We start from the raw sequence: 27,569 nt of genomic DNA on the forward strand, positions 1-27,569 counted from the left end.
CAGTCATTTTTGTTGTAGTCTAACGAAAGTAAGAATAACAATGATGTTTGTTTAGTTATGGCAATGCAACACTTTGGCGATCTGCTTGGGGGGATGCCTTTCAGGAGGTCTTTTTAAGGGAAACTGGCCCCATATTTAGGCGTTACAGATGTGGAGAAAACCCAGAATACTCCACATGGCCAGCCCATTCGAGCGAGGCACAAACCCACGACCAAACTCCCAGTGTTCAGGGAACGAAGACTACTTGGCCACTGGTGGGCCTGAATAACAATGATGTCATTCTTGTTTAACTTGTATGACTTTACGAATGTACCCATAATTGACAATTTTTTGCTCTTTTCATCTTGTGAGTACTAAGAATGTTTTTTTCCCCAATTTTTTATGGGTTTGGCCATTATTATTTTGTATCTTTTTCAATATGCAAGCTGCACTGAAAAAATACTATAAGGCTCTCATGTAAACTTTTTGCAGTTTAGATGCTTTTTCAGAATGCATTGCCATGGTAATGGCTTCCATGTTCTAAGTATTTCCTGAAGATGGCTAGAAAACTGAGATTGCTTGAATGTTATTTTGTTCTGTTTTTTCTTGTATATTCTTTCATACAATGTGTAAAACATATATGTTGTTAAATATTCTTAATAAAATATAATTTTGTATATTACTTGTATAGTCTAATCTGCTATGTCATAATGAATTGCAGAATTGATAATGCACTAACACTTATGTAACACAGAGAATTCCAAGAAATGCTAGAAGAAAATGTAACACTTCAGATTTCTGGTCATGTTATGTAAGTTTTTTCATCCGAAATGAGTGCACAATGCATTGTTTTAATTTTTATATGGTGTAATAAGATATAAGAGCAATAATTTGGGTAATATAAATAAATATTTTTTTTCAATAAACTATTTCTTATATGACACCAAACTGATTTGTCATTCATACTCCAGGCACAAATTAGCCATTTTGGTAATACAGTAGAGCATCGATTATCCGACTCAATTGGGGACTGGGGTTGGTCGGATAACTGAAAAGTTGGATAACCGAAAAGTATGAAAAAATACATTATTAGTATAGTGTATTAGGCCTGGTTTAAATACTAGCCTCCCTTTCATGGTCGAGCCAGTGCTGCCAGCTAAAACATGCAAAAATTTAACAAAAATAATATTAAAGTATCCAAGACATAACCAAATATTGTAGCGCCACATCACTAGCGGACATTTGAATTTGCCGACTAGAACACGGTCGGTTAACCAATAAGACGGTTAATCGGGGGTCGGATAATCGATGCTCTACTGTATATTTATTACAAAAATATTTGTATCTGGTAATCAAAACAGAAAACTTATATCCCATTTTAAACTCTCTTATAGTTTGTTTGATAACACCCAGTCGATGTGTCATTCTCATTCCAGACTCCCACTAGTCATTTATAATAACTACTTACTATGGGAATAGTCATATCTGGCAAAACACAACAGACAATATTATAAGAGTTATTTCGTAGATGGTACGTGTTGTTCAATTGTCAACTACAAGAAAATTTGTATTTGTCAGTCAACATGTTAAAATTGAATAAATTATAAGAACACATTATTTCAAAATCATATAAATAAGACTGTGTTTACATTTTTAATAAATAAATTGATATTTCAGTGCAATTGCAATTTATTTTCCATAACAGGAAACCTATTTAGAGAAATAAAAAATAATGCTTTATATTTATTTTTAATTTGTTCATAAAAATAAAAAACTGTAACTTTATTTATAATAATGAAAAAGTTAGCAACCTTTTTATATATTTTATTGTCTGTATTTTATTAATATTAATTTTTTGTAATGCATTGTGTTAATTTCTTTTTCTAGGTAAGTCGATTACTGTTTGGGCACAATGGAATTCAAAATTTCTCAAGCAGTCAGAGGTTAGCAGCAGTAGCTGCAACTTCACCTGCAGCAAAGAAGACTTACCAGAGAGATAAACCTCATTGTAATATTGGAACAATTGGTCATGTCGATCATGGGAAAACTACATTGACAGCAGCTATCACAAAAGGTAATTTTAGAAGTTTGGAATAATTGTTATATTTGAAGATACAGTAAGATCCCGCTTAACACTGATTTGATATAACGTGGTCTGCTCGAAGCCTTAGAAAAGCTCAAAATTTATGCTGATTTAAATTATCGCAGCATTTCATTGATTCATATATAATACAATTATTTACGAGCATGAACCTATCAGAAAAAGGTGGCTTAAAGGTGTACTTTCTTTAAATCCATGTTTGTTTTGGAAAAAATATAACATCATTGATGCCATAAGTAATATCGGCTTCGCTTGGCAAGAATTAACTGATAAATGCACAAACGAAGTATGGAAGAAGTTATGGCTGAAGGTATCTAAGAATTCTCAATGAGAAGAGCCTATCGCTGTATCGTTAGCTTGACCAAACTCAACCTAATCAATACAGCAGGACTAGGGAGGTGTAGACGAGCAGGATATTGAGGAGTTACTGCAGGTTTCTGGTGAAAGCCTTACCAATGACAACCTTCAAGAACTAGCAGAACAAGGAATTCATGCAGAACTGGAAAATAGATCTGAAAACGAAGAACCCAAAAAATTTCTCTACAGATTTCCTTAGTAAAAGTTTGGTAATGATAACCGAAATGGTTGATCAAATTGTAGTGAATGATCCCAATTTTGAAAGGAGTGCAAAAGTAAACCGAGGCATTTTGGATGTGATCTTCTGTTATCGACATTTGCTTAAAGAAAGAAAAAAAGCGACAAATGAAACTTCACAACTTTATTGCAAAAAAAAAAAAAAAACAAGAATTTCAGAAAGTCAGGACCTTCATCACAAAAAATGAACTTTAATTTCTGTGTGCATACGTTTATGTGCTATTTAACATATATTATTATACAAATTAATATAAAAAGAACTTAAAATAAAATTTGTTTATTTTTGGTCATCTGTTCCCCTATCCGTATTTACTCTGTTACAATGACCTCGTTTAACGCTGTTTTGTTTAGTGCTTTGTCATGTAGGAGCACATCCCCCACGTTACGTGGGTTCTTACTGTATAAAGTGGCATGTAAATGTCTATGGCTGTTTAAATGCAAAGAAATGTCATGTAGAACAAGATATAATTTTTCACAAAATTATTAATGCAAAGAAATATTCTTGTATTCTTTATGAATTCTTTTATAGGCATGTATCTTAAAAAAATTACACAAATTTTAATAGCATTTTCTGGTAATTTTAAATAATTTATATATGTACACAAGGCAGCAAATATTCTTCCTAGTGTGTTCTTGATTCCATTTAGCAAAAAAGTTTATATAAGTAATGTTCCATTTTAAAAATTGATTTGATTGAAGAAATGTAATTGGCAGATTTTATACTGAAAATTATGAAAATGAAAAATTTTATACAGTTAAACATTTCTCTGCAATAGGAGTTCCAGTATGATTTATAGCATCATTTCAAGGGTAGAACAAGGAAAACCTACAGAAAGAACAACAGGAAGTGTCTGAAAAAAAATGGGAGTACTGCCTTGGGAAAAATTGGACAAATACATAGAAAATTAGGAAGAAAATTCAGAATTTCACATGGACATGTTCTCTGGATTCTGAAGGAATGACATATTACTTTCAAGAAGCAAAAGTCTGCTACAAAATACATGACAAAGCAGCTTGCTACCCAAAAAAAACCCTCTGAATCTGCATGATGAAGTCTTGAAGGTGTCAGTCTGATGTGGTTATGGATGATGAGTCCTATTTCATTTTTGACAGAAGTGAATGTGCTGGTAACAATCCAAAGTGCTAGATGTGGATCCTAAAATCAAATTCAAATGACACCAAGTTTTTGTCAAAGCTTCTGGTTTTGTTGGCAGTCAGTCCAAAGGGACATTCACAGTTTTTCATTGCTCCTTCACAGCTTCATCACCAAAGAAGTGTATGACAACAAATGCATTCAGAAGAGGCTAGTACCCTTCCTAAAGAAATACTACTCTGACCAAAGATATGCCTTCTGGCCAGACATGACCACTACCCATTATACTCATGACACAATTGCCAAGTTGGGCCATTACAGAATTTCTTATGGAGCCAACATTCCAAATGTTGGCTCCATGGGAGGCTAATTGAGAGATTTTGGTACCAATCAAAAAGTTTGAGATAATGGTTGGGAAGCTGGATCTGCAAAGGAGTTGGACAGAATCAAAATTAAATGTCACCACTTCCAAGCTGACCATTTCCAGAGATTAATGGAACGGGTTAAAGTTTGAATTGCAGCCAATCATGGTCCTGATTATCTCACTTGAATTTTAAACAACTTTGAAATTTGTGCAAATTTTTTAGGCTACATGCTCTTACTATTTACAAAAATATTGAAATAACTAAAAACTTCCCATTCTTGATTATGAAATATTTATTATGTTATTGAATTTATACTATTTATTATCTCTACTATTATACTCTACTTATATATAATATAATCTATATAAATAAAACTGTAGCAGTCAAAATGTTTGTTGCTGCATCATGGAAAAATGCCTGAACGTGTTTTAATCAAACTTCATATTTTGAATTTGTTGGTTTAGGAGAAGGTTTATAGATACACATCGTCTCAAAATCCTACATTAATTAAATTAAACTGTAACAAATTTCTATTTATCTCTCTTTTCACTAAATGGCAACACATGAATTAGTACTTCCTGTCAAGGGATTATCTATAAGAAAGATGTATTATTGAAGTTTACTATTATATTTGAAGAACTGACATTGAAAAATAATTATTTAATTAGCAAAATCTTTGAGGCATTAAAAAAGTGATGTCATCATGCTAGATGGCAGTACATGTACTGTACACATGGCGGGTTTTTTGAACTGTTATGTACTGTGTTCGTGATTCATTAGGTCTAACTATATTTGTGTGAGCAAAGATTATGCCTACTTGGAAATGACAAAGCCTTGGCCGATCTTCAAAGAAGAGTAAACAGGTAAGACTGTCTAGGGCAGGGGTTGCCAAAGAGGTTGATATCGACCCCCAGGGGTCGATAAAACATTATTTGGGGTCGATGAAAAGACTAAAACTTACAAATTTTTAACTGAATATTGCTAATCTTGCTAAAGATCATCAAGGTTATCCGTCTCATTGATTATCAGCTACAAAAATTATTATTAACATGTATACAATAAATGTAAAATTAAAAATATATATATTAAAATAGAGCTTTTTTTCTTTTTTGCTTGTAACACAAACTTTTTGGTGAGGGTCGATGTGAGGTTTCGAAAAGTTGTAGGGGGTCGACGATCGAAAAAGTTTGGCGACCCCTGGTCTAGAGAGTCAGAGAATCTGTTTTCAAGACAAGCTAGGCTTAGTTCTCAGAGAGAAAGGCAAGTTGCTCTGTGAGTCTGAGAGTGCCTCTGAGTGTACAAGGCATACTATGATTCCTTGGCACAAAAAGCTTTGAAGTGTCTTCATTTATGACAGTCTTTTAGACTATTTATCATCAGCTAATATTGGATCTATGGATAAAGTATGTGGGTTCTGAAGTGGAAGAATGAATCACAGGGGATTTGCTGTTCTTCTGGCAAGGTTAAACTGAATGTTGTTCTTGCCCCACACCTCTTCTATTACTATTAAATGGGACCTATCCTGACACTAAACATTTCCTAAAGAACATTAGGGCTTACAATAGTGTCTTCAAATGACAAGTTTTAGTGCCACTGAAATACTTGAAAGAAATTTTATGTCAACATTTAATTTAAGGATAGATATCTCATTTAATAGCATATCATTAATCCTGACAAACTACCTATTTGAATTTAAACACCTACAATTTCCAGTCAGTTTATACTTTGCAATGACCATTAACAAGTCACAAGGTCAAGTCCTGAGAGTTGCAGGACTTGACCTCAGAAGCAGTTGGTTTTCACATGGCCAACTCTAGTTGCATGCTCACATGTTATTAGCTGCAAATCTCTGTTCATTTGTGCCTCTGATAATAAAACACAAAATGTTGTATTTTAGGAGGTTATTCAATAAGTTTGTTTAGAAAATATTCCACATCTTTTATAGGAATATTATGAATCTGTAACAAACAATTCTCTGCGGATTTACTCTTTAGGTAAGTAAATATAATTTCACAAAATAAGTATCTCCTGTCAATGGCAGGTAACACAGCTAGTTTACTATAAATAACATGTTTTAGCAATAAATGTTGTTCATTTGATGAAAATATCACCAATTTCTATATCGAAATATTATTTTAATTCAATAAGTTTCAACTAAATAGATTTGTTTCAAAATAAATGTTGTATATAGATTATTTTTTCCATTCTTTTGATATTTTAGACTATTTTTTAAAAATAAAATTTTTATGTTTAAATTAAAGCTAGAATAATGTTTCTTACTGGGGAATGCATTTGAAACTGAATTTAGCTTCCTTTATGAAATAATTTCTTTATTATTAAAAATGTTTTTTGTGTATCTTTATTAATTTTGGCAGATTTGAAAGTTTAGATTAAGAAATTCACAAATTAATTTTTTAACTTAAGTTAAAATTACAAAATTAATTTGTGCACTTCATTGAAAGATGACAAGGATGATCTTAAACTAAAATTTATTGACAGCAAAGTGAATTACAATATATTTATACTTAGTTTAAAGGATTAGTTGTCTGGAACAAAATAGCAAGAAATACCATCTATTTCTTAGATACACTAGTGTAAATTTCACTATTGTATATTTGTTAAGCCTGCATTCCATCCTTCATATATTGCTACTTTGGAAGAAAACCGGCACAACTCAAAATAACTAGTTTTGAGAAAATCCCATTCAAAGATTTAACTGAATATCACTTATCACTTATTCAACACTCACATAACTGCTTCCTAGTGGCCATATATGCAAGTTACTTTTATGACACTTTTACACATCAAAATTTACTACATTTTGATTATGACATAATCAAAAAAATCGCACTTTTTTGAGTTGTGCCGGTGTTCTTCCAAAGTAGTGATATACATGCCGCTTCCTTTGATCTAAGGTGTTTGAGATTTTAAGTTGATAGAAATTGTGGAACAAAATTGAATTGTTAAGGAGGTTTTTAGCTGAAAAAGTTTGGGCAATATTGTAATAGAACATATTTTATTTTTAAATGGATTTTTAGCAATAAATTCGATATAGAAATTGATGACCTTTTCATAAAATGAATAACATTTTTATTGCTAAAACATGGATTACAAATTTTATAACAAGGATTTCCTAAATGGTAAATTTTTAAATTGGGATTATATCTCAAATTGACACTGTTATAAAAAAAAATAGTTTATTATAAATAACATATTATTCACTTTATTTCATTGATTTATTTACTATCTATAATAAATGTATTAATTTAATTTATATATCGTTTTTTCATTAAATAGTTTTAGCTGAAAAGAAAATGGCAAAATTACATAAATATGAAGACATTGATAATGCACCTGAAGAAAGGGCTCGTGGAATTACTATTAACGTTGCCCACGTAGAATATGCCACTGACGTTCGCCATTACAGTCATACAGATTGCCCTGGTCATGCAGATTACATAAAAGTAAATCTATATATTTATTATTATTATTATTATTATTATGTGTTAAACATGATACAGTCAAACCTTGGGTTTTGAACAATTCAGTTTAAGAACAAAATTTTGAACTCATATTTGCCCTAGTTGCCAAAAGATAATTTGGTTGCCAAACAAGCTACCCAGCAAGAGCCAGCCAGATTAGAAGGCGATTGATGGTCAACTTCCTATACTTCCTACGTTAAAGAAAGTCAACAGCCGAACTAATCACTGACAGGACTACCAACTCAGAAGTTATTGACACCGAGATCACCTCGCATCATTAGACATCATGTACAAATCATTGATGATGATACTATTTAAATTAATTTCAATGTACATACAAGAAAGATACTATTTCCATTTTTTGATACATTCAGCAATTGAATTTAAATCAAATTAATTAATAAAAATCATGTTAATTGACATTGATGTAATATAAAAGGCATTCAAGAGTTTGTGTTTAAATATGCTCATGTTAAATTAAAAAACAAAAAATTTATTAATATTATAATATATATTATAATAATAATAATTAATATTTATTAATACTAGGTAACTAGTTAATTAAAACTAAAAATAATAATTAAATATGAAAATAGTAATTAAAACTCTGAAACTACATTGAAACTGAACTCAAAAATAAAATCTTAATTAATTAATTTAAATTAAAATTGAAAACAAATCAATTGAAACAATATTTCAGAAAGTATTTCATGCAGTCAGTCAGAGTTGAGTCTCTATTTATAGCACTTTGTTCAAGTGTTGGTTTTGGTTGGCAGTGACTGAACATTTTACTTTTAATATATGTATAGAATAGATATACAGTGGAACCTCACTTAACGAGCAAGACAAATTTGTAAAAATTGACTTGCTTAACGAGCGACGTTTTGCCTAATGAGTGACGAGAAGGGCTGTCTTGGATTGTTCGCATGCTCCATCAGTTTGTGTTTAGCACTCATTCTGCTAGCATCTTAGTGTCACTTGTGATAACATATTTTTCCAAACTTGTGTTCACACATATTACATATAACATCAATAACCACAGCCCGTTATATAATAAATGTGCCAAACAATATGCCAAATTCTTGGGCTATAATTAAATATTAGAAATTGTTTAATTTTACTAGAGGTAGGCAGTTTTGCTACCATCTTGTATTAAATTTAATCTGAGATAGCAGCAAAACTGCCTACGTTTAGTCAAATTAATTAATTGCTAATATTTAATTATAGCCTTCACATAGCCCAAGAATTTGGCATATTTATCAGACATATTATCTGATGTTTTTGTTTTTTTTTTTTTTTCTGCAAATCAAATTCACATTTCAGGTTGGTTCATTCTGCACTACAAGAAAAGATGATGATGATTCATGCTCCTTAACAAGGTATATTGTATAATTTTCTTTGAATAAACGTTATACATAAAGTATTTGAGTATTTTTTTGGGAGGTAGAATGCATTATCGTATTTTACATTAATTTATATCGGAAAAATTGTTTTGCATTGGATTCTGGAATGAATTGTGCTCATTAAGCGAGGTTCCACTGTAGATATACATATGGATGATAATATATTATATAAAATATTATTGCATTTGTGGCATTTTTATGCATGAAAAACATCTAGAAAGGTAAAAAAACAAAAAGGACTTTGTTGGGGATCAGGAGTGGATTAATTTATTTCAGTTTTAGAACAAATTGGTTTTTGAACAACTTTTAGGAATGAATTAAGTTTGAAAACCGAGGTTTGACTGTATTGATATATGTTTAAAATGTAATAACTTGTTTGAGTATAGATATATCAGAGTGGCTTTTATTAGGAAGGAATTAAATTTATTTACCTTTATTGCTTAATAACATAACTGTGTGTAATTAGTTATAAAATTTTTTTCCCATTTTGACAAACTGTCTTAAAATACTTTTCAAAATATTCAAGTTATTTTATCATTGGTATATATTGTCAATGAAGCAATGAATAGCTACCATTTTTTACAACATAAAAGCTGCAACTTTTGGCCAAAGAAAAGGCTCAAAACATCACCTTGTGTCTTATAATATTTATGTGAAGTTTACCAAATGATTGTGAGGTCCTAGATGAAATCCAAAATCGTGTAAATTGCAGAATTCGTGTGTTTAAATTATAATGATAGATTATATAAAAGAGAGAGAGAGAGAGAAAACCCTTGATCTAAACAATGCAACACAAAATATAAATGAGTTCCAGGATGACTCCAACACGTGTTAAACGATCTGTCAATGTCAAACTGAATGGTAGAACTCTGACTCAAGCATCATAAATAGTCAATATAGGAAAACAATTTCGGAAAAGGGGAAAGATTTGATGGATAGAGAAACATCGTGTATGATCATTAAAGTTCCAAGACGGCAGAAATCACAAACAAGGGTTAAATTATGAGCGTGAGTCTTATGGTTTTATCAACAATTTCCGAGCATAGTTGATAAAAAGGTGTTGAATAGACACCTCGAATTGGACCTTTCCATGACCCAAGTTTGTTTCGGTTTTCACCTGGAAACAAAAGAGAGACCAATTGGGGTGAAGAATGGGACAAGGGGCCAATCGGAAATACGAACAGTGGGAGAAAAACTAAAAATCAGAACTTCTAGATCAAAGGATGGTCTCCTCTGGATTAAGCAAAAAGTTGTGACTACTAAGTTGTGTTGTGCTATCACCTAGGATGCCGCAACACCATCTCACCAATCAGCAGCATCGCCCAGTGATTCCATCTCGTCCACCCTGGAGCTACGACCTAGTTCGAAGTTCTCTTCACTCCGAAGGACTATAAAGAAGTGAAATTGTCAAGTGTCAATATAAGCATAAATGTTACCAAATAAATGGCTTTCTTTTGTGAAAACACTTGTCATCATTTGCCTCCTCCATCACAGCTCACATGCAAACTTCCCTTAGGTTCATCCTGATGCAGGATTAACTATTTCCACCTAAGAGACGGCAACCTCACACCGGTGTCAGTGAAGTGGAATTTTCGCCCAAAATTACACTGGTGCTGAGGAGTTGGTTTTCGAGCCCCCATCACCACCGGTCGGCAACCTTACATGGTTGTCAGATTACATCAGGTTATATTAATGCTACTAATTATTAATTAAATGTCAAGTGATTTGGCGTAGAGGTATACATTAGGAGGCATCTCTTATTAAATTTAATAATTATAATTAATACTTCATTAATTCTTTAACTAAATGAAAAATCACTCATGTCATTAATAACTGATCTGTATAAATAAAAGAATTTAATTTTTTATTACAAATTAAATTTTCTATTTGGAATCACCATTTTAGAATCAACTCTTGCTACAAGCTCCAACTTAGTTGTTTATGCTAACTGAGTCTGTGCAGAAAAAATATTAAAAGATCATGACAGAGGCAAGAAGACTGGTCAGTCAGTCAGCTCATGACCTCATCAGATATGTCAAAATTCTGTCAGAATTGATGTTATCTATCAGTTAAAAAATGTACTACTATGCAAACAAGTATACTTGGACATGGTCTTGAATGGGTAAATTCAGTCACAGATTGCTCTTTACACTCCCATAAGCTTTGTGATTACCAGGTATGGCACATGGATTCAGGTGCCATGTTTTTTATGTTGAAAATCTTTTATCCATAGAAGTATTCATTGATAAACTAGATGAAAAGTCTTCAATGGCCACAATGAAACCTAAGAATCTGTTGAAACAAGAAGCCATATTAAAGGAACTATACACTCATACAAGTTTATTCATATAAGTTCCTGTGCAGTTCAGTTTCTAAGCTTGAGGAAAGTGATCTGAGAAGCAATTGACTTTTAAACATGCTAAAAACCAGATGGATGGATGAATGGATTCGATTAGAAAAATTGGAATATTCCCCGAGCCAAAATCTGGATATTCAAAATATAATTCTTGAATCTCCTCAGTCACAAAACCTGGAGTTTTTAGTGGAAACCAGATATGCTCTTATCTGTTGATATTGAGAGATCTTTTTTGCAGATGAAAGATTTACTTTCCTTGTGTAGTCTGAGCTGATCATAATGATGAATATAGAATGACTGTGTGTTTGCAAGTAGAATGCTTTTCTGTTTGTAAACTGCGAAACTGATGAATTGTATTTCAAAAGTGACTGATTTGAATTGTCTATCATTTCCTTGAGTTTTACATGTTCCATGTATACTTTTATGCAAAATAAAATGTGATGGGTTTACTTTTATACATTTTTAGGAGCACTTTTTTAGTCCCCCTCCTTTTTAAGAAAACTTCTACTTCAACATTCCAAGTTTACAATTAACAATATTTATAATGTTATTTATTAAACTTTATTACAATATAAAATTTTTATTTACAGAATATGATAACAGGTACTGCTCAGATGGATGGTGCAATTTTGGTTGTTGCTGCCACAGATGGTGCAATGCCACAAACAAGAGAACACTTGATTTTAGCAAAGCAGGTACTGCTTTTATGTTTTCTTTAGCATAGATAAAAATGTAATATATTGTACAGTACATTCTTCATAGTATCAAAGTCAGTAAACTTTTCCTAATAATTACATAAACAAACTATTAAACTTCTCTCGTCTTTGTTGCCATCCATTTTCACTTTTAAAAATAGATGTAGCCCACTTTTAATAATTTATTAAAAGTGGAAATTTTCATTTTATTTTTGAGTTTATAATAATATGTTTATGCTAACTGTTTCGTGCATTACTAATATATTTTATTTTATTTTTTTCAGCTTCTAATTTTTTTATTAATAAAAGTTATCAATGTAATTTTTCTTTTGTATATCATTTGTGTTTTATAACCATTGTATTTATTATTGTAACAGCCTTTTGTAAAATATTATTACTGCATTGACTAATTTAGTTAAAATCCAATCATACATGATCTTTCAAGTTTCAAGAATCATTTACACTTCAAATAAAGTTATAATTTTTTGTATTTATTATTAGAATTAAGCACTTTATTCTCAGAAATTATCAAAAAAACAAATCTGGTGTCTTTAATGGGATGATAATGGAATTTTTCCAAAATTATCAGATAACGAATGTCCCTGTTAGAAGCCTACTGGGCTTTAAACATTTTCTGAAATTTTCTCTGACCAACTCAATTTGATTTTATTAGGATAATAAATGATTTCTGATACAAGCTCTACATTTTCCTGTGCTATCTAATATATTGCCACATTCCCTTTTTATAAGTACTGTATAATTTTGAGTTATTCTTTGCTCTTTTTTTGAAAATTGAATATTGTAAAATTATAAAAACTCCATATTGAATTATTTAGGAAAAAGCATTTATTTCAGAATTTATGCAGAAATAAACTGTACAAAGTTTGTTAAACATATTTATTTTGGAGTACTTTTTGGATTATTTGGGTAATAAATCTTCATTTTGTACATGATTTATATTATGTTTATTGAAAGATTGCTCTCTATATACAGTGAAACTTGTTAAGTCAGAGTTAACAAGTTTAATACCCAATTTTCTCAAAATTTTCTGTAGCCTTAAATTTCACTTTATCAAGACATTTCTCAAGAATTTATTCACAAAACCTGTACACACTTTTGTAATAATTTATGGCACACTTGAGTGCATTGTCAAGGTGCTCCTTTGTGTCCAATCACAAAACAACAGTAACATACTATATCAGTAAAAAGATGTGACATGAAATTATAATGTGATGTTGCATTTGGCATGGAACTGTAGTGTTTATCTTAATTGTCTGTATTCATATGGAATATAAGAGAAAATGAACATAACAGATGTAAGAAAGGGTTGGGATACATAGAAAAATAGGTATGAATTAAGAGTACCAACAGTTTTGATTTAACAAGACCACATTATATAGAAAACTCTACATAATATGTTCCCTTAGTGCTTGGTTGTTGTTAATGCAGTTCAAACTTAGTAAGGTTTTACTATAATAACAATTTAATAAAAATTTTACATACTAGGTTTATACATGAAAGTTTATTTTCATTTTAATGATTTATTAAGATAACTATAAGTATAATAATAAAACTTAGAGATTTGTAAAAAAAAATTCCATTTTTCTTTTATAACTTTCATGGTAGTCATCATATTTAACATTTATATTCTCTATGGTCATGAAATGAAGGACATAAAATATATAGTAAACTATGTGAAGAATAACTTAAAAGGAATTACTCTGTTCATTTTACTGTGTATAAGTTGTATAGAATTTTATTTTCAAGATTATTTTCTTGAAAATAAAATTCTATATGACATCTTTTAAATACAAAATTTATTTGGACTAAATTTTTATGTTTATAAAGTGAAATACAAATAATCTGAATAAATATTTTCCTTATTTTATTAATAAAGTTTATGCAAAATTATTAATATTCACCGTGTTTCATTATGAAGTTGTTTTCGTTTTGAATTAATGTTTACTTGATATAGTAAATCTTAAAAATTTAACACAGTATATTGATAAGAAAATAAATTACGGAATTTTTGAGAGGACTGGTTAATGGGGAGTAACTCTTAGAATAAATTTTCTGAATATATATAACAAAATGTGTGTGAGAGGTTATGAGAAAAGAGGATATTTGTATAAGTATTTTCAAGTAAGTTATTTATTTACTTATAAGAAAATGTATTTTGAAGTAGTATTTGTATAATATTTTATATAAAGTTTTAGAGCTTTAAAATATCTCTTAAATACAACATATTTACATTTTTCTTCTGTATATTAAAATTTATTATTGCATATTTTATTAATTTATAATTTTTATTGTTGTAAACTTATTTTATGACTTAAAATTTCTTAAATTATAATATTGTTACAATTGAATAACATAATTTAAGTTAGAAAATTTTTATTCTTAAACTGAAAAAAAGAAAAATGTTATATTTGTAGATAGGAGTAGAGCATATTGTTGTTTTTATTAACAAAGCTGATGCAACAGACACTGAAACTTTGGAATTGGTTGAAATTGAACTAAGAGAATTAATGTCAGAATTGGGATATAAAGGGGATGAAGTTCCAGTAGTGATTGGATCTGCATTAAATGCCCTAGAAGTAAGTGTCAAAATTTAATTTAAAACTTTGCAGTATTTTGTTAATGGTTTTCGCTTTCTTACAAATTAAAATATTATTTCTATAAATGAACAAGGTAATATTTTAAGAAAATTTTAGCAATCTATTCATTTTTCAATTTAAAATAACAACTATTTTATGCTATATCTTCAGTGATCCATCCCTAGAATTTTACAATGTCCCTGGATGATCTTTACTTATTTGTTGTGATTTAAATAATTCTTTGTAAACAGCATTAATTATATATAATTTATATATTAAATAACTAAACAATAATAATAATAAATGGTAAGACAAAAAAAATTCATTTAAATGTTCTTAGCATTGCAAAGTAGAATGTTATTGGCATTTGGTCTACTCTACCAAATGATATATAAACAATAATCTTATATCATAACATATAAAATTTAGCTAATGTATTACAACATTATAATTTATAATGTTTAATAATTTGATATTTTAATTATAAAAAGGAAAGATAATACTAATAATTTTTGATTTAAACAGGGAAAGAATGAGGAACTTGGTAAAAATTCAATATTAAAATTATTAGATGTTGTTGATGACTACGTACCTACACCAGTTAGAGATTTAGACAAGCCATTTCTTCTTCCAATTGAACATGTTTATTCTATTGTGGGTAAGTTCTGTTTATTTGAATATATTTTTAAATGAAAAATAATTTTATAATAGTTATTAAATGGCAAATTGTCATCAATTAATATGAATTTATGCAACATTATTTTATTTACAAAGGTACATAATAGCATTGTTTAAAATTTTGTTGTGAAAGTTTAGAAAATTAAATAACAATGTTAATAATTTTTCAGATGTTGAAAATACAATTTTATTCAAAAGATGTGAACTTAATACAAGTCAGAGATGATTGTCATAATGAAATAACCAATACACATGACTTGTGTATTGGTTATTTCATTTCAGTCATGGTAGAGCGAAAAATCTTAAAACTAAATACAAAGGATATAAAATTTCCTAAATGAAATTAGAGAATAAGTGATAGTTTATTACACAATATTTCTAAATAGTTCAAAATGCCTAAATTTTCTTCTTTATCGCATGTATAAAAATTCCAATATAACATTTTCAAAAACTTACTATTTAATTATATCATTATGCTGGTATGATAGTGTCACAACAGTGTAAATAATTATATACTTATATTCTTGTAATAAATTCTGCTTATGAAATTATAATTCTTATTTGTACAATGCATACAGTAGAACTCTGGTTATCTAAATAGATTCATTCTGTAGGTGTTTGGGATAGTTGAAACTTCAGATAAGTGAACTAACATATGAAGAGTGAAATTACAAGATAGCAGCATAGTATTGTACATGTACTGTATTTATTTATCAAGTTCAAGTAGCATCCTTACTGATCATTTAAATCTGTCACAGCAAACTACTTTCCATAGCAAAGGCAAACTGCAGTATTGTCACCATTTTTTACACTATCTGAAACAGTACACTGACATTGATAATCTCAACATTTTCTGCCATGGTAACAACAATACATTTCCATTTTTGCAAACTCATAGGTATGATCAGAGTTGCATTCACAGCAAACATAAGAGAATTGCAGTGTGATGTCAGTGGGGAAGAGAGAAAGGAGGGCAAGTATTGGTTCAGATTATGAGAACCTGGGCTAGTATTTTTGTAATTTTGATAGTCTTCCTCTTTTTTGAACAAAAATTAAATAAGATTAAAATAATTTTATTTAAGTCAAATTAGCAAATTCAATGGAGGAAATTTGCAAGATTTTCCTACCAATAACCAATAACACTTTGTTTGTGGGTGACACATTCCAATACTACTACTCATTGAAGGAAGTCTCACAAAAAAATTGGGGATTGGACTAATCACCAGCTCCCTGCATGACCTTCATCATGGTCATGACCATATGGTCATCAGAAAAGCAGGGGAAATAACCCCAAATAAAACTAGAGGGGAAGGAAGATCAAGAGAGAGTTCACCTGCCCGTTTAAATGTTGAAGTGTTTGCTTATATCCATCACACTCCACTACTGATCTTACTGATTTCCTGCCATTTCCACTGGACCTTAGCCATTCTGAGCTATGAACAATTGTTGTGGATATTACATATTCTGGACTTTGGATTCAAGACTCCTCATAACAAGCCTTCAGGACATCCAAGTGATTGTTAAACATTACAGATGCAGGTATTTATCAACCTGTGTATGCAGTTGTAAACACACACTCATATAGGTGTGCATAAAGGTTTAGGCTCTCCCTCTATTTCATTTTTCTTGTGATTTTTCTCTTGAAAAATAAATATTTGTTGTTTTATGGTTAAATACATAGTGTAATGTGTTATTTCTGATGTGCAGTCTCTCAACTCCCTCCTCCATCTTAAGCCCATTCATTCCCTCATATGCAACTGCTCATGAGATAATTATTCAGAAGGTTACTGTGTACCTAAATTCACAGGTGGTGTCAGTCCTGACTTGGGCATTGCCAATGTAGCCAACACAGTGCTGTTACAAGATAATTGGACATTTAGTTAATCAGAGTTCTATTGTATTTTGAAAATTTGAAAATTAAAAACTGTATAATAAAACATATTTAGTCTAACAATACAGTGAAATGTTTTGATATGATCAAAAAATACGCATTTAGTATTTTTCTCAAATTTTGATTCTTATTGTTTAGAATTATGTTGATTTTAGAGAATAAACTCCTTGATAAATTAATTTAGAAATTAATTATTAGAGAAATGAAGCAAAACGGATACACTGGGAAATAAATATTTGGATAATACAGGTAACCCCCATATAACACGGCATTTCTATAGCACGGATTCACTCTAACATGGTTCGAGAATTGGGAACATCCCCCGAATAACACAGTGCTTTTATAGCATGGGTTCACTCTAACATAGTTTGGGAATTAGGTAAAACCCTCGTACAACATGAAATGTATTAAAAACTGTTACCAGTTGATGATTCTCATGCTGAGATCATCATATAGGATGAATAATCTCTGGTAAAATATTTACTTAAATAAGCATTTTACCCATAAAAAAATCTACTATATAAAGCTGAAAAACTGGATTCTATCACTGTATGCCAAAAATGGCCACTAGGGGCACCCCTAGCAATTATTTAAATTAACAATATAAATTATTTTATATTTTTACAGTATAATATTCAGTATATTATTATTTTTATTTGTAATTTTGTATGCCCCAATGCCTTCATCGGCTTTTTGTGAATCATAAATCTGATTTAAAGAAGGATTTAACAGCATGTTTTTAATTTTTGGAACCTAACCCCCCTTTTCGCACCAGTTCTTTGTTTCGTATAACACAGATTCGCATAACATGGCAATTTTTTGGAACATAACTCCCGTGTTATACGGGGGTTACCTGTAGTTATTTCTAATGTCCAACAGATATTTTTTATTTAAACAAATGTTTTCAAGTTCTTTCAGTAACTATCTTTGGCTTATATAATTGACTATAAAGTTCCAGAGGTGTGACATCAAACAAGATTTTAATTTATTAATTCAACTTTTTAAATAACTCAAAGTAATAAAATTCAATAAAAAACAAATTCACACAACAAACTACTTCAAACAATCTTTACTCTGCAGTTAAATTATTCCTTTACTCTAACGTTTTTGGTTAGCTTTACTAACCCTCTTCAAGATTGACAAAAAATACGTTTGAAAAACTCTTTACAATTTAGAGTGCTTTTAAACTTTCCGGCTGTGCAATCTCAGATCATTCTTTCACAGCTGCATAGCGGCCGGTATGCAGCAAAGTAACGCACCCAAAGATCATAGACCAGATGCAAGCAAGAGTAAAATGGTTTAGTAAGACAACTTTGGCTAGGCAACTGCGAATGATGAAGATTATCATATCCTCCCTGGCCGTTCCAAGACTATTCGGGTTTGCAAAGACCCATAAACCAGGAAAAAGCATAAGGCCGGTGGTAGATAAATGCTGTGTTCCTACGATAATGCTAGAAAAGAAGCTCAAAGAATTTATTATGATAAACAAGCCTGCACATCAGTATAGCGTAATTCAGGCAGTAGAGGTAATACAGAAGTTAAAGCAATTGAAATTAAGCGATAAAAGCTACATGACAGTGTTCGATTTTAAGGCAATGTACCCATCAGTAAAGTTGGAGCTATGTTTTTGTCACTTGAGGGATTTTTTATTAGAGAAGGTGGAAAATGCAGCAAAAGTAAGAAGGCAAATATTAGAATTGGCGCACTTAGCCACTTTTTCATCGTTCTTCAAGTTTGAAGATACTACATACAAGCAGCATAGGGGCGTACCAATGGGTAGCCCTGTGTCAGGGTTATTATGCAAATTAGTAGTAAGATCTCTGGAAAGTAGCAAATTGCACAAATATGAAGGAAAAATATTGCTGTATGCAAGATATGTAGATGATGTATGTATTATATGGAAGGAGAAGCCAGACGTGGAAAAATTTAGTCGAGATATAAACATCATCTTCGGGCTGGAGCTAGAAATAGAACAGCAGAGCCATAGAAAAATACATTTCCTTGACATAGATATAGAAGTGGAGGAAGAAGGAAAAATAGCTACTAAAGAGTATCGTAAACCATCGTACATTCCAGAGATGATACCATGGACTTCCCATGACCCAACAAACTACAAGTTGGCAGTCTTCAGAGCACTGCTTAGAAGAGCATACACGCATTGTAGCAGGATGCAAGACACAAGAAGGGAGGTAAAGTACATCAAGAAAATAGCAGAAAGTATAGGAATAAAGAGTACCAAAATAAAATGGTTGGTGCAAGAAATAGAGAAAGGTAATAACAAGCGTAAAGAAAAAGGGAGAATTTACCATAATGGAATATAGAGCTCAATTAAGCAACATATATAGAAGAATAAGAACAGAGAAGAATAAAAAAAATAGCATACAGGAGGAACCCTACTGTATTTCAGTTGCTACGGAACGACAAAGCGCCCATAGACAGAATGAAAATTCCAGGGGTTTACTGAATACCAGTGCAGGATAAAAGGCGAAATACAGAGCTGTATTATATGGGGGCCACGAAGAGATCGCTGGCGGTAAGGATAGAGGAACATAAAAGAAATTAAGATGCAGGCAACCAGTTATGGCATTAGCCAACTATGCGATAGCGGATCCAGACGAGGTGTCTATCAACTGGGACGATGCAAAAATTTACAGAAAGTGGCAAATATAAGGCAACTTAAATATACGGAGGCACGGTGTATTAACAAGTATAATGAAAAAGGGCAAAGCATTAATTTTAAAGAATCGTATCGAATCCCATCCGCTTGGAGAGCGGCCGGTATGCAGCTGTGAAAGAATGATCTGAGATTGCGCAGCTGGAAAGTTTAAAAGCATTCTAAATTGTAAAGAGTTTTTTGAACGTATTCTTCGAAATAACTGTTTTTTTGTCAATCCTGAAGAGGGTTAGTAAAGCTAACCGAAAATGTTAGAGTAAAGAAATAATTTAACTGCAGAGTAAAGGTTGTTTGAAGTAGTTTGTTGTGTTTGTAGTAATGCAGTGTACATAGTAAACAAATTCACATTTAAAAAAACATAATATAAATTCATCCATTTTTTACGTTTTCTAATTATAAGTTGTTAATTATCTGCAATTAAAAAGATGATAGTTGATAAAAATATAATATTAATATATAGTGAGCTTATTCTGCAACTATAGTCAAGTGCTTATAAAGTTGCCAGCATTTATATAAAATATTTCATCTTTGTATTCAAATTAATATAGCCTAAAGATGTAAAAGTACTGAAAACATGAAAGTTAATGTCCAGCAGACATTTTTAATCTCCAAACCTTTTGTTTAATCATGTTACACTGTTTCTCTCAGTATGTAAATATTATATGAACTTTGGTTATGTAAACTAGCAAAATTGTTTTATAAATTTTCTGTAGATGACCTTAAATTGGTTTATATATTAATAAGTACTTTAAATTTAAAGTTCTTGTTTGTTGTATTTTATTATTTTCTCCTAAAGATCATGATCTAATTTTCATTATTAAACAAGATTAGAAGCTGAACTTTTCTTGTTTAGTTTCTAAAGTTTTTTTTCCCTTTAATTTCTATAAATGACAAATACTATCATAATTGTTTGTTATAATTTAGCTTATCCATCCTATCTTTAAAATTTAACTGTATTCCAAGCACATTGATCTAAATTTTTTTAAATTGAGCTTTTACTAAACAAATTTTTCTAGGAAGAGGTACTGTAGTGACTGGACGTGTTGAAAGAGGCATAGCTAAAAAGGGTATGGAATGTGAAATTATGGGTTATGATAAAGTTGTAAAAACGACAATTACAGGTTAGTAAATATTTTTAAATAAAAATTCAATAATAAGTATATATTTAAATTAGTATTATTTAATTTATTATATTAGATTTAATCAGGATATTTAAAGATTATGAACTGTATTGTCCCTATTAGAAGTTCCCTTGGTTGTTAAAATTTTTTCAAAATAAATAAATAAAGATGAAAAAAGTCTATATATTATTATAAGAAGAAACTACACATAAAGCACATTTTAAAAACTTTGTTACTGATACTGTTAATCTTATCCTATATATATAGATATAGCTATAATACAAATTGATAAAAAATATTGGATTGCAATTCTCTCCTCTCCTTTATGGAAAAGTTACAGCAAATTCAGTAACTGCTGGAGCTATAAATAGTTCTACAATGCCTTTTCCCTAATTGATGCTAAATGTAGTCATTAGTATTAAAAAAAAGTTTGAATTTCTATCTTGAGGAAACCGTGTTTTGTATTTTCTTTTTGTTTCTTTTCTTTCGAAGACACAATGTAGTGACGTAAACTTAAACACTGGGCGAATTTTTCATCCTTTTTATTCGGTTGGTGTCGTGCCTCGGTGGAGCGACACGTCCGGGGCGGACAGATATAACACCGGCGATCCCTCCGAGGAGAGGAAAGCCGGCCACCTTCAGCCACCAGCCCTTACGACTGACGCTTAGAAGTGACTCCACCGGTCGCGGCGTACTACTGGGCGGGAGAAAGTGCGTCGGCACGCCGGGAGTCGCGGCGCGGGCTCGGCCCGTAAAGGTCCGCCGTATCGCCCGCGCCTCTCCCGTCGGCTAGCGTCCCGACTGAATCCCCCCGCCTTTCGACTTTCGAGGGCCCACCCGTTTACCTCGAAGCGGTTTCACGTACTTATCATTGCCGCAGCTAGGGGGGATTCTGACTCAGAGGCGTTCAGTCATAATCCCACGGATGGTAGCTTCGCACCACTGGCCGCTCGACCAAGCACAGAATCTAAGTCAGAATCCCCCCTAGCCGCGGCAACGATAAGTACGTGAAACCACTTCGAGGTAAACGGGTGGGCCCTCGAAAGTCGAAAGGCGGGGGGATTCAGTCGGGACGCTAGCCGATGGGAGAGGCGCGGGCGATACGGTGGACCTTTACGGGCCGAGCCCGTGCCGACGCACTTTCTCCCGCCACCACGAAAGAAAAGAAACGAAGTTTGAATTTCCTTAGAATGCATTGTACTATATATTAAAATACCAATTTCTCAATACAAAAATGTGATACAATAAAAGGGCTTCTGTTAGGTCAATTCAACCAAAAAAGGGATAAAAAGATAAAGATAGACTTCTAATAGGGCAATATGATATGTAATGAATATTAAAATGCTTCTACATGCAGGAAATTATCATCATTGTAAATATAGAAAAATCTAGATATATAATGTAGCTTTTACAATTTTGTGGATTGTACTATGTTTTAAAATATGTATTAGGTATTGAAACATACCATAAAACTTTGGATGAAGCACAAGCAGGAGATCAATTAGGAGCATTGATCCGTGGAATTAAGAGAGATGATGTTAGACGTGGTATGATTCTGAGTAAACCTGGTACTTGTACATCTTGTAACCATTGCGAAGCACAGGTATGTTATAAATTGGAAAATTTTTAATATATCCTGTATATTTAGTGGGTTTTTAACTGTCAGTTTTATGAACATAAATTAACTAACTTAAAATTCAAAATGTAGTTATTTTAATTCAGTTAATTAGATCTTGATATAAATTAAAATATTTGCTGAAGGATTGTCAAACAAACATATAAGTGCTTTCTTCATCTATTATTTAATACTATAGTTAAATATTATCATATTTTGCATAATCAATCTTTAGGAACTTCATTTAGAAGTAACACTAATAGACCCCAAAAGAACAATGAATTGATTTCATTTTCTAGATACATTTCTATTTTATTTAAATAAATATAATTCCTCAGCTATGAATGAAATCTACTTAACTTCCAGTAATATTTTCAATTAAATATTTCAATAAATAAATGTGATCTTTTACTGCCCCCAACTGTTATTGAATTAGGATAGTAATATTAGGTATGTATGGTATACACTGTAGATTTAACAAATTAGAGAGAATATCAAATTACAGTATGTTAATGAATACTTGTGGTTGGATAATTGGAAGTCTACTGTATTAAAATTTTTTTTTTTTTTTTTTTTTTTTTGTGACAGATTTATTCTAACTGAACAGCTTTATTGTTTCATGTTTTTATGCAAATAATAGTTGTCTATTTTTACACCTGGGAATGAGTTAATTCTTCTAGAGCAATGGTTCTCATTGAATGTCACAAAATTTCAAAAAGATTAAGTCTGATATTATATTACAAAAATACATATAATTGTTTCTTATATTGTCACAGCTACCTTCCAAACAATGAAACACCAAAAATTGTAAAAAAAAATTAAAAAATACAGTATCTAGTTAGTCTATACTCTGAGTCCAGAAGTTACAGAATTAGAATTTAGCTGTTAACCTGAATAAACTGAAAAATTTTTTACCTATATTATGCAATTTGAATGAAATGGTTTCTGGCTTTTGTTAATAACACTTCATTTTACAAGACTAATTGTAGGTGACATCTGTAACAGATTGCTGACTACAGTTTAATTTTTATATTGCTTTGATGACTGCCAAATGTTAATTTAAAAAAATAAAATCAACAAATCCATTTCATGTAACTTCAAAGAAGGAATGGGTGACTGGCAGCCTGCATTAATACTTTGTGTGGCCCGCATTGCACAAAATATTGATAAATAAATCAATTTCCCAATTTAAGGAAGTATGCAGCAAATATTCTGTTGTTATTTTCTACAACTTAATTTCTTGTTTTACTTTTTACTAACAGAGTCATATGAAAACTAAAACTAGCAATGACTAATATTCAACCAAATATTTTCCAAAATATTATGTTCACATCAGTGACAAAAATCAAATAATTTTTAATCAAATATGAATAAAGTATAAACATAATAATTGTGTTTGCCCCCTTTTTCTCCATGTACAGCCCACATCAGTTCAAAAATTTTAAATGTGGCCCTTACAAAGAAAAATATTGCCCACTCCTGTTTTAAAGTATCAAGAAACAATAAGATTTGAGTAAAAAATACTATTATTATTCAGCTTATCATCATACAAGGTTTCCATAACAGTTCAAAACATTCCTTGAATCATCAGATCTTTCATTATGCTCAGCTTCTTGATAAAAAAAAAAAGAGGGTGTTTTACATTTGTCTTGTTCTGTAGATCTATGTATTGAATAAGGATGAAGGTGGACAAGAAAACCCAATTTTGCCATATTCTAAGCCTCATATGTATTCAAGAACATGGGACTGCACAACAGGTATCTACTTAAGGGATAAAGAGATGGTGATGCCTGGCGAAGATGCTTCGTAAGTAGAATTTTATTATTATAAATATTGACAAAATCAGCTAGACAAATTTTTTATTGGCTGAATTTTTTATTTAGGGTAGAATTAAGATTATATAAATCTATGGTAATGGAGCAAGGTCAAAAATTCACCTTGCGTGCTGGTAAACGTACACTTGGCACGGGAGTCATTACTAAATTATTACCTTCCTTAACACACGAAGAAAAAGCCGATCTTCAAAAATCAAAGAAAAAAAGAATGAAAGAACTCGAAAATGCAAAATAAACATCTATGTGCAAAGTATAAAAGAAATTTAGTATTCTTTAAAATAAAAATTACATGTAGTTTTTCTTAATTGAGTACAACTGTTTCTTGTTTAATTTTTTTTTTTTTATTTTGTGAGCAAATATGCAAAATTTAAATGTATACAAAGCAATATTAATTTGAATTCTAACAAGTATAATATATTGTGAAAACTTTATGTATCATAATTAGGATAGGAAATGGTAAAAATTTGAGATGATAGATAAAAATTATGTACATGAGACCACAAATTTGATAATAAAACATTTGGCACAAAAAAAGCTGGAAAAATATATACAATAATTACATGATATTGATACTAGCAAGATAATTTTTCACATTCTGTAGTGAAATAATGCTAAACATAGATAATTTGTTAAAAAATTACATATTGTTTGTCAGCATCTGAAAAAAATATTGCTAGCATCTACATCATTTATGGTAAATGTATTAATATTAAATCACACACTGTTCACAGAAAATTAAAATTTGGTTTAAACCAGTTAAGTTAGATGGAATCGTTAAAGTTGTGTAGTTATGTAAAAAGCACAAATTTTTTTTACAGTTATGAATATGAGCAGACAAAATTGGAGGCACAAGTTGTAAAGCACGTGTTAAAAAAAAAATGTTGGGCAGCGTAAATGATATATCATATATAAATATATAATTGTGCTAAAAGTGCATAAAGTTTGTAAAATTTATGAACATCTTAAAGATATTATTGCCTTCATTTGATTTTTCACAGCGCTGCCACCATACATATTCAATTTCCATGCTCGTACATTCTAATTATTATCTTTTCTCAAGGATTAGGATTAGAAAAGGCACAGTTATTACAGATTGGGCAATTAGGTTGGGAAATTAAAGTTTACTAGTTAGAAATGGGAATATTCCTTTGAGATTTGTTTTCACCTTATAATCTATTCAGGCATTGAAAGAAATTAATTTGAAATGGCACCATAAATTCAGTTTCTGCATAGCTTCACATGATGGAATGCTATTTTTTTTTTTTTTTTTTTTTTTGAAGGAATTATCCCATTTCTATTAAAATTGAATATTGCTGTTCGTGCATTTGAAGAATCACAAATAATCACTGATAAAATGTTCTTGCATCTCTGGCTTGGCACATTATATCGCTGAAAATATACATAAATGTATGTATATACAATGTAATGAGTGCATCTGTTAATAGAGAAAATTAAGCTGCCCATATATTTAGTCTGAATGGTCCCTTTTCGTATAAAATTGGGACAAAAAATTAACTTCCATCAACCTCAAATCTTTCTCCAGGACTGATGGGGCTGGTTTCGCTCAGACTGGGAAGAGTAATTTCTCCCGACACTTTCCTATCAAAATATAAAATGTGTTAACAAAACATGCTTAAGTAAAGTACTTGTAAAAATTGTTCAAATGTTTCACCTTTCAAGTAACAATCCATATGCAGAAGGAGCTGAATTTGACCTTCCAGTCTTATGCAAGAGTCCTCGATTGAAGATTGGACTCTCTCGGAAAGGATGACCAAATGAATGCTTCTTCAGCATACTTTTAACTAGAATCTATCAAAAGTATATATACAAAAATATATATATATATATTAAAATTTTCAGTAGATCTTGTTTTAACAGATCACCCACATACCCAGAAAAATATCTGTTACCCCTGTATATAAGAGGGTAATTTCAAGTACAGGTATTTCTATCTTTTATTCTGTAGAATGCATATGTTACGAGATTGTTGTATGCATAATGTACAAAGCTGATGAAAACTATATGGCACAAAAAGAGGCAAAGTACAGCACATATACTCATTTTCACTTCACTTGACTTCACAATTTGTTAAAAAAAAAAAACTCATTCATCTTTGTTTGTTTTGATACCACTTTTCAGCACATTGAGTATAACAACCAGAAGTAGCTTTCTGCCAATAATCAGTGCGCTACTTTCCTGTAGGACATTGGCAGGAAAGTTAGCAAATTTATACCATGATGTTTGTACATGTATTTAACTCTGGATTTTGCTTATTAGGAGAAGAAAATCCATTATACTCAAAATGGAACATTACGTATTACATTTTATTGATCATGTCAAGGTGTGAAAAGCAACCATTATTGGAAATAGGGTTATATTTCTTGGGGTTTGAGGATAATTTACAGTTCAGTATAACAAATTCTGGCAAAATGTGTTTGATTTAAGGCAAGTTGACTATGAAATTTTTAAAAATTCTCATTACATAAATTAGCAGTTTTTTAAATTTAAATACATTGTGTTTGAATATTTATAAAAATGTAGAGATTAACATTGTGGTAAGTAATTCTCCTTACCAAAATATACCACACTTCCATAATAAATCGTGAAATACAAAATTTGCAGGTGTATGATTTTCAAGGATAAAAAGTAAGATTTTTGCCAAAAAAAGTGAAAGGTATAATTTTTAAACTTAGCCATACACAGTAGCCCCTCATCAGTCTGACCTATTTTGATATGCTCAAAATGCATGACAAAAGTATTTTATTGCCAATCTTTCTGAAACAGTAAACATCTTGGTCCTCATATGAAGACTAAGATGTTCCAGCAAAGCCACGACTATTGAAGGCTGCCATTACTTTTAGCAAGCAAAATTGCCCAAATGTTCAAATTAATGAAAGAAGTATTTTCGTTTTCAATGATAAATAGCAAAGCATTGTATAAAAGGTTACTAACTTGCTTGCTTATTTTGTTTTAAAAAAAAAAATCTTAAGATTTATAAAAAGCAAAATAAGCATTGTAAGGATTAATTTCCTTCATTAAAATTAATGAGAGGATTTACATTTGTACAAAAGTTTTTAATAGTGAGTTGAT

At 30.7% G+C, this 27,569-nt stretch overlaps 2 protein-coding genes across 2 annotated transcripts in view; one reads left to right on the top strand and one right to left on the bottom strand.

Annotated features, from left to right (window-relative positions):
* Positions 1 to 24,794, top strand: part of LOC136980969 (elongation factor Tu-like) — a 36,788-nt gene extending 11,994 nt beyond the window's left edge. The window contains exons 3-11 of the mRNA XM_067277169.1: positions 1,867 to 2,053; positions 7,430 to 7,596; positions 11,964 to 12,068; positions 14,504 to 14,665; positions 15,191 to 15,323; positions 20,925 to 21,029; positions 22,481 to 22,632; positions 24,305 to 24,450; positions 24,528 to 24,794. Of these exons, the coding sequence (XP_067133270.1) occupies positions 1,867 to 2,053; positions 7,430 to 7,596; positions 11,964 to 12,068; positions 14,504 to 14,665; positions 15,191 to 15,323; positions 20,925 to 21,029; positions 22,481 to 22,632; positions 24,305 to 24,450; positions 24,528 to 24,714 (1,344 nt within the window). The 3' untranslated portion in view covers positions 24,715 to 24,794. The remainder of the gene's footprint in view (positions 1 to 1,866; positions 2,054 to 7,429; positions 7,597 to 11,963; positions 12,069 to 14,503; positions 14,666 to 15,190; positions 15,324 to 20,924; positions 21,030 to 22,480; positions 22,633 to 24,304; positions 24,451 to 24,527) is intronic.
* An 851-nt stretch (positions 24,795 to 25,645) lies between these two features.
* LOC136980966 (calcium/calmodulin-dependent protein kinase kinase 1) overlaps positions 25,646 to 27,569 on the bottom strand; it is a 50,326-nt gene continuing 48,402 nt past the window's right edge. The window contains 2 exon segments of the mRNA XM_067277167.1: positions 25,646 to 26,078; positions 26,152 to 26,288. Coding sequence (XP_067133268.1) covers positions 25,991 to 26,078; positions 26,152 to 26,288 — 225 coding nt within the window. The 3' untranslated portion in view covers positions 25,646 to 25,990.

The sequence above is a fragment of the Centruroides vittatus genome, unplaced genomic scaffold, assembly GCF_030686945.1.
Source record: "Centruroides vittatus isolate TY-2023 unplaced genomic scaffold, ASM3068694v2 contig_738, whole genome shotgun sequence".
NCBI classification, from domain to species: domain Eukaryota; kingdom Metazoa; phylum Arthropoda; class Arachnida; order Scorpiones; family Buthidae; genus Centruroides; species Centruroides vittatus.